General features: G+C 43.9%; 1 protein-coding gene across 1 annotated transcript in view; it reads right to left on the reverse strand.

The window, feature by feature from the left end:
- Positions 1 to 7,500, reverse strand: part of nbas (NBAS subunit of NRZ tethering complex) — a 135,691-nt gene that overhangs the window by 87,800 nt on the left and 40,391 nt on the right. Inside the window, exons 26-29 of the mRNA XM_030771291.1 lie at positions 6,751 to 6,884; positions 4,643 to 4,705; positions 2,670 to 2,792; positions 2,242 to 2,344 (exon numbers count right to left, since the gene is read on the reverse strand). Coding sequence (XP_030627151.1) covers positions 2,242 to 2,344; positions 2,670 to 2,792; positions 4,643 to 4,705; positions 6,751 to 6,884 — 423 coding nt within the window. The remainder of the gene's footprint in view (positions 1 to 2,241; positions 2,345 to 2,669; positions 2,793 to 4,642; positions 4,706 to 6,750; positions 6,885 to 7,500) is intronic.

Consider the following 7,500-nt stretch of genomic DNA (forward strand, 5'->3'; position numbering starts at 1 on the left):
GGCTCAAGAGTCAGCCGCGCTCCTCCAATCAACCAACCCCCGTCTACCCTCCACAACAAGCTAATTAAACTGAAAGAGCACAGAGAATGAGAGAGAGAGAGAGAGAGTGTGTGTGGTGTGTGTGTGTGTGTGTGTGTGTGGTTTGACTTCATTTTGAAGTGGATTAATTGTTGAAATATCATCTGAGAATGAGTTGGTTAGTCTCTGTTATAGGTCACCATACTTGCTGCACCTACTATCAGCTAATGCAGAACATTCATCACTAAACCAGCTTCACTGACACACTCCAGTTCAGAAATAACTGCAGTTAGGGACTTCAAAGTCTGGTCTGTTCAAGAAAACAGAATCTTTTTACCATTTTCAAATCGACAACACTTTCAGTCTTACTGAACAACAAAGGAACAATTAAAAATTCATAACCAAGATAACGCGAAGTCTTTACTCCTTTTTAAAAATTGATTTTTTTTTTGGGTTCAATCTACGGTAACAATCTACGGTCAACAAAAATAAAAACAGGGGGAAAATTGCTGGGATGGCAGAGAATAACAATGAGAACAACAATGAATAACACTGAATATTTATTTATTTATTTTATTTATTTATTTATCCGTATTGTTCTGCGGATTGAGGGGGAGTGAAAGAAAGAGAGTTGAGCGTCGATTTTTTTTTTTTTTTTGGCAGTGAAAGGTTCAGCGGCATGTAGATTTCGTCGTGGACTACATTTGTCCTCTGCAACGCTGACTTCTTTTGAGATACTAAAGGGATCAATAAGTGCGCCTCGTTAGAGAACACGCCTGAATCACAGCAGGCTGATGTTTAGCCTGGACAATGCAGACGATGAGGGGGTAGAAAACACTTACTGCATACCAGTGGAATGGGCCTACGTGTTTCTGAGTTTCTCAGTGCGATGTCGAGAGATGATTCGAACTAACTGAACGGGCAAATAAAGAAAAGGAATGAGAGGTATTTGGCAGCAAAGGAAAAGACGGCTGAAAAACGGACTTTCCGGCAGTCAGGAATGCGACGAGGCTTCGCGCAAAACACAACCTCGACTCTAGAAAAACAAACGTCTAATCACACGTCATTAAACTCGACCCAGACGCTAAAATGAGAACTAACGGGAGCAAAATGCAACATTCCTTCGTTCGAGGTGTCATTAGACGAAAGGCTTTTGAACTGACTATAAACACTAAAGCCGTCTTCTCATATGAACTCCAGACAATGTCCGGAGAATCAGGTCTGGACATCGTCCGGAGTTGCCCCCTCACACGACGGGAGGTTGTCCGTGCCAGACGCGTTCTCACCTGCTGGAAGCGCTCCGTTTGGTTTGGGTGAGGGGTGGCGCCTGGGTAGAGCGTGCAGGACGCGACGCAAAAAGCAGGCTGCCGAAATCACGGCGTTTTGTTTGCAGCACAATGAAGATGGCGAACGAGGCTACCGACTCATCCGTAACGATGAGTGTTTTCACGTTGATCTCAACACTACATGTGTTTGGACATATGCGCAACATCAACGAAAGAGTGGAAAGCCATACACAGGCAGGGAGAAAAGAGTACGAAGCAGCTACATCCCGTGCATTAAGATTCCACTGTATTCTTACGGTTTCGCACCAGTCGCCCGACAGAAACGGCATCAGCACGTCCACTCACTCGCTGTGAATTCTCTGGACAATGCCCTGCTCTATTCGCACATGGACCCAGTCGGACATGACATGGACTTTGTGCTAGGAAGCTGGCAGGGAAAAGTCCGTTTCATGTCCGGTCCAGCTGATTCGCACATTTGCGTTCTCAGATACAGCCCCTCTGGGTAATGTCTGGATAAGTTCAGGGCTGCAGTGCATGTCTGAAACTGGCATAATATTAGCATGCTGGAACTCGGCTAGCGCAGCCACTGGAAACACGTCAAGTCCCCACACAGCAGAGTTGTTTTCCCGAGAACGAGACAGGAAGATGAAAAGGTGAAAAATTGGAAAGGAAAACTTTTCCTTCGAGGTGTAATTACAGCGTTATTCTGTTGTTATTTCATGGGTAAGACACGTGTTTTATTTAAAATCTCTCACATGTACGTGTTGACAGAAGGTCATTTATTCTCTGTCCTCTCTGTCTATTCATGCCCTGTGTAACCTCTGCAGCCTGAGACAAAGTATCAGCATCACTGTTACCATTAAAGTGACAGCTGTAACACAGGTGTGTGTGTGTGTGTGTGTGTGTGTGTGTGTGTGCGCACGCATGTGTGCCGTACCTGCCGGCAGGTTTCTGGCTCCAGACAGGTGTAGACATTCTGTTGCATTTCCAGCAGGTCCTGCAGTAAACCTCTCCACATTGTCTCACTGGCCGGAGGATTTCTGACAAACATGAACATTGTGAACTGGGTGGAGTGTGTGTGTGTGTGTGTGTGTGTGTGTGTTTGTATTACAGCACAGCTGTGTGTGTGTGTGTGAGTTTGTATTACAGCACAGCTGCGTGTATGTGTGTGTGTGTGTTTGTATTACAGCACAGCTGTGTGTGTGTGTGTGTGTGTGCGTGTGTGTGTGTTTGTATTTCAGCACAGCTCTGTGTGTGTGTGTGCGTGTGTGTGTGTTTGTATTACAGCACAGCTCTGTGTGTGTGTGTGTGTGTGTGTGTGTGTGTGTGTGTGTGTGTGTGCGCATGTGTGTGCGTGAGACGTACTTGCGTCCCATGTGTCTGGTCAGTTTGACAATCAGCTGATGAGCCTCCTCTTTGCTGCTCTGACTGTTCTTCACAAACGAGATGGGCTTCTGAAGACCATACTTCTCCAACACCTCCGCCACACTGACACACAGACAGAGAGAGAGAGACAGAGAGAGAGAGAAAAACAGAGACAGAGAGAGACAGTCAGAAAAAGGGAAGGACACTTCTCATTCTGTGTTGCAATCTTATGTAAGCTGACGGACATGTGTACAGTTTCAGGTCATGATTAAAGTGTACATGCAAACATGTAATACAAATGCCTCACAGCATTTGCAGGGCCAGCTAACACACTATGCTAACACACACCTCAGACCATCGCTCAGTACTGAAGTCACTGACATGGACACAAATCTCCAACAGCCAGGATAAATATTACATATTACTTAGCGACAGGATTTGGAGTTTGGCATGAAATCAGAATTTCGCCTCTTTCGGGAGTTTTTCAGCCTCCTCTCTCTCGCCCTTACACACACCACACACATCACTTTTAAAGGTTCACTTTCACGGCGGTTTGAGTGCCTAGCACACGGCTCTGATGACACTTCTTAAAAGTTAAAAGTGTAAAAAAAGAAAAAAAAAAAATTAAGCTGATAATTTTTTCTCTCGCTCTCCTAAATTTGCCTGACGCTTAGGTACATACGGTAATGAGTGCTTTAATAACGCTGTCTCCTTCTGGAGACGGCATTTTTATTTATTTATTTATTTATTTATTTTACAGTTTCTATGTGAATAAAAGTGATTTTTATTTGACTCCCAAAGCTACGCTTTACACAGCCCACTACCTGTTTAACATGGAAATGGAACAGACGGAGGCAGAGAGAAAAGAGAAAGGGATAGAGAGAGAGAGAGAGAGAGATGTGGGAGAAATGCGAGATAAATAAAGGCAGAGAGAGAGAGGGCAGGAGGGTAGGGAGGAAAAGATGGTACAGAGGAGACGCATAAAAAGGAAGACAAAGAGAGAGAGACAGATGCAGGGGGAAAGACGCGGTCACAAAGACAAAGGCAGAAAAATAGGGAGGGAGAGAGAGAGAGAGAGGGGAAGAGAGAGAGAGAGAGACAGAGACAGAGAGAGAGAGAGAGAGAGGGGGGGGAGAGAGAGAGAGAGAGAGGGGAAGAGAGAGAGAGAGAGAGAGAGAGAGAGAGAGAGGGGAAGAGAGAGAGAGAGAGAGAGAGAGAGGGAAAGAGAGAGAAAGAAAGAGAGAGAGAGAGGGGAAGAGAGAGAGAGAGAGAGAGAGAGAGAGAGAGAGAGGGGAAGAGAGAGAGAGAGAGACAGAGAGAGAGAGGGAAAGAGAGAGAAAGAAAGAGAGAGAGAGAGGGGAAGAGAGAGAGAGAGAGAGAGAGAGAGAGAGAGAGAGAGAGAGAGAGAGAGAGAGAGAGGGGAAGAGATAAGAGATGGGTCGTAGAGATAAGTCTTTTCTTTTTCCTCAGCTGCATTTCTGAGCCATGTGAAAGATGTGGTGTGTGTGTGCGTGTGTGCGCGTGTGTGTGTGCATGTGTGTGTGTTTCCAAACAAGCATTTGCAGACTGTTCTTCCAGAGCAGATTAAGACTGACACACTCCGTCTCTAACGAAGAGCCTCATGTATTCATTACACCACTGCTACCAAAGCATCCCTCAAGGATTATGCTAATTGCTAGGGTTGTGATTTCATTTGAGGACTTGAAAAGACTTTAAAGGAACATCTTTCTGAGAACACTCTGGGTCTGGCGTGAGAAGCTACAGAATGGAGTACACAGAAAAATGATGTTCATCGTATTATGTTCATAAACCTCATTTATTTTTTAACAGAGGGAGCAAGTGTAGGGTTTTTTTTTTTCGCTCCCAGATTCTGAATTTAAAGGAGAACAAAGAGGGTTTTTTGTTTATTTTCCCTCCCTCGTTCCTTTTCAGTCTTTTGTGTGTGTGTGTGTGTGTGTGTGTGTTTTCCTTACCTGAGGTGTTTTTCTAGTGTGTCTACTTGGTCATGCAGAGCTCTAGTTGCCTCTGTCTCTCGCCTGTGTGTAAAAGAGAGAAATAAAAACAATGCATAACCAAACTTTTTTTTTTTTTTTCAATGACTGCCTCCTCTGTCTTTAAAAACAGTTTTGTGTATATGTGTACATAGTCATATATATTTTGCTCAGCTGCACACCTTGAATGGTGAGACGCTGTTGCAATGGTAAAATGCAATACGGTTCTGGCCACCAGGGGGCAATTTCGGTGATGTGTCCTTTAATTCAGTATCTCTTAACAACTAAGGTCAAAACAAACATTCGCTATAACACATTAAACAATTATGGCAAAGAATAATGAGATATTGCCATGTAACCCAATGTCCTGTGTGGATTTATCCTACAATGTCCTTTCCTGCCTCACACTGCCTTGTTCTGTCCTGTTCAGCTCCGTCATTTTCCATCCAGTCAGATCACACCATACCCTCACTAACTTTTAGCATTTTAACCTGAGTTATAAAACCAACGTACTGTTACGGTTTCTGTTCTGTTGTAACTGTTTCTATCACTTTTACTGCCACTGTATCTGTTTCTGTTCTGTTGTAACTGTCTCTGTTACTGTAACTCACAGTGGGGCTGCTAATCTCACTAACTGTATTTGTTAATGTTGCTGTATTTGCTACTGTTACTGTAAGTGTTATCATTACTGTCATTTAAAAAAAGCAAAAAACAAAACAAAACAAAAACATTAAAGAAAAAACAGTAATTCAGTAAATCATGTGTTATCAAGCTTATAAAACCAAAACCCAATCAGAAAAATGACTCAAAGAACTAAAAATCCAATGTTACACACAAAAATCAACATTTCATTTTAGATCTATGTCTATATCTATATATCTACATCTCCATCTATCTATCTATCTAGAGAGAGAGAGAGAGAGAGAGAAAGAGTATATATATAGTTCTGTATCCAAAGTGCTGTAACACACATAAACATAGCCTCACAGTGGTAAAACAGCACTTCCATTAGAAATGCCACCAGGTAATGTTTAAAGCCATATATTACCCACTGGCACAGAGCCCCAGGCTACAAGTGAGGTTAAATGAGGCAGAGACACCTGCATGTAGATTATGCAGGGGGGAGAGATGGAGAGAGATAGAGAAGAGAGGGAGAGAGGGAGAGAGAGAGAGAGAGAGAGAGAGAGAGAGAGAGAGAGTTCTCCGGTCTACTCTGAGACACAAAAAAAAGGTCAAACTATGTCTTAGGGAAAAGCCCAACAGTACTTTACAGGGCCATTACAGAAGTGATAAAAGTTGAAGAATATAACTTTTCAAGTGTTTTTAGACAACGAATAATAAAATATACTGACACTAATGTGTAGAGGAAGTTAATGCATGGGGTCCTGTTTAAAGGACAACTGGAAAAAAAAAAGACTGCAGAAGAGAAGAAAGTGAAGAGTGTTGGGTGGGGTAGAGAAATGGTATAACAGAACAAGGGTCAGAGGAGCCGCCAGAGTTTCCCACAGCGGATCAGCCCTGAGCACAGAGAAACTCACCCACTTACTTACTGAGCAAAAACTGGCTCTGCACTAACCACCAGAGAGAGTTAGTTAGAATCTGCCTCTCTTACACGCACAAACACTCTATATCCCTCTCTCTCTCTCTCTCTCTCTCTCTCTCACACACACACACACACACACACACATCTTTACTTGTTTTTCTTGTGCCTTTCTGATCTCTGCTTATTTAAGTGTCTCCCTGACTTTTCTCTCTCTTCAAATACATCCTTCTTTTATTCCCTCCTTCTCCCCGAAAGAATGAAAATCTAATCAACAGCGGCAGAGATTGAGAGAGAGAGAGAAAAAAAAAGAGAGAGCGGGAAACAGAGAGAGGGAGAGAGGTGGGTGTGTGCGTGCGTGCATGTGTGTGTGTGTGTGTGTGAGAGAGGGATGTTTCCTATAATGAAGCGTATCAATAGATTTAAAGGCTTTTTCTCTTTGAAGAGAAGGGAAGATGCATGCGGTGATAATTCTGAGTTAATCAGTGGATGGCCTGCTGAGGGGTGTGTGTGTGTGTGTGTGTGTGTGTGTGTGTGTGTGTGTGCGTACCCGTATCCTCTCTGGGGAAGGCACTCCAGTATGTCATAACTGATGCTAAGCTGGTCGTCTCTCTCACAGCTGTATATACACTTCAGAGCCACACTCATCAGCTGGTCTGGATCTCCTATGATCTTCTGCTGGCACTGTAGGAGCACAACATCAACATCATCATCATCATCATCATCATCATCATCACCTCCACCATCATCATCATCACTGTCTTCGTCGTCATCATAAACCATCACCCTTTGCTTCAACACACATACACGCACACACACATGCATGCACACTCACACACACACACACACACACACACGCTCGTGCGTACACACACGCGCGCACGCACGCACACACATGCACAAATGCATACGCAAACGCGCGTGCGCACGCGTACACACACACACACGCGCACACACACACACACACACACACACACACACACACACACACACACAAACACAGACACACAGGCACAGAGCTTACACACAATTGCTGCCAACAGAAAAAGATCAATTTCATAAACAGTGATTAGCTTGTGCTTTCATGCAGACGTGCTTTCGGATTAAGAGAGTTTAGTGTCATATATAAAAACACAGCCCCAAGTTGTTTGGGCTCAAAGCACCCAAGAAACCTTTAAACCTTTACCAAATGAGGGAATGTCTCCTGGAAGAGCGGGACAGAGTATGGGAGAGTGGTTTCTCCAGCAGAGTTGTAGACAGTTGTAGAATCAGGGCTGCTTTTGACAGCGAGTGGTGGCCA

Source organism: Chanos chanos, chromosome 4 (genome assembly GCF_902362185.1).
Source record: "Chanos chanos chromosome 4, fChaCha1.1, whole genome shotgun sequence".
NCBI classification, from domain to species: domain Eukaryota; kingdom Metazoa; phylum Chordata; class Actinopteri; order Gonorynchiformes; family Chanidae; genus Chanos; species Chanos chanos.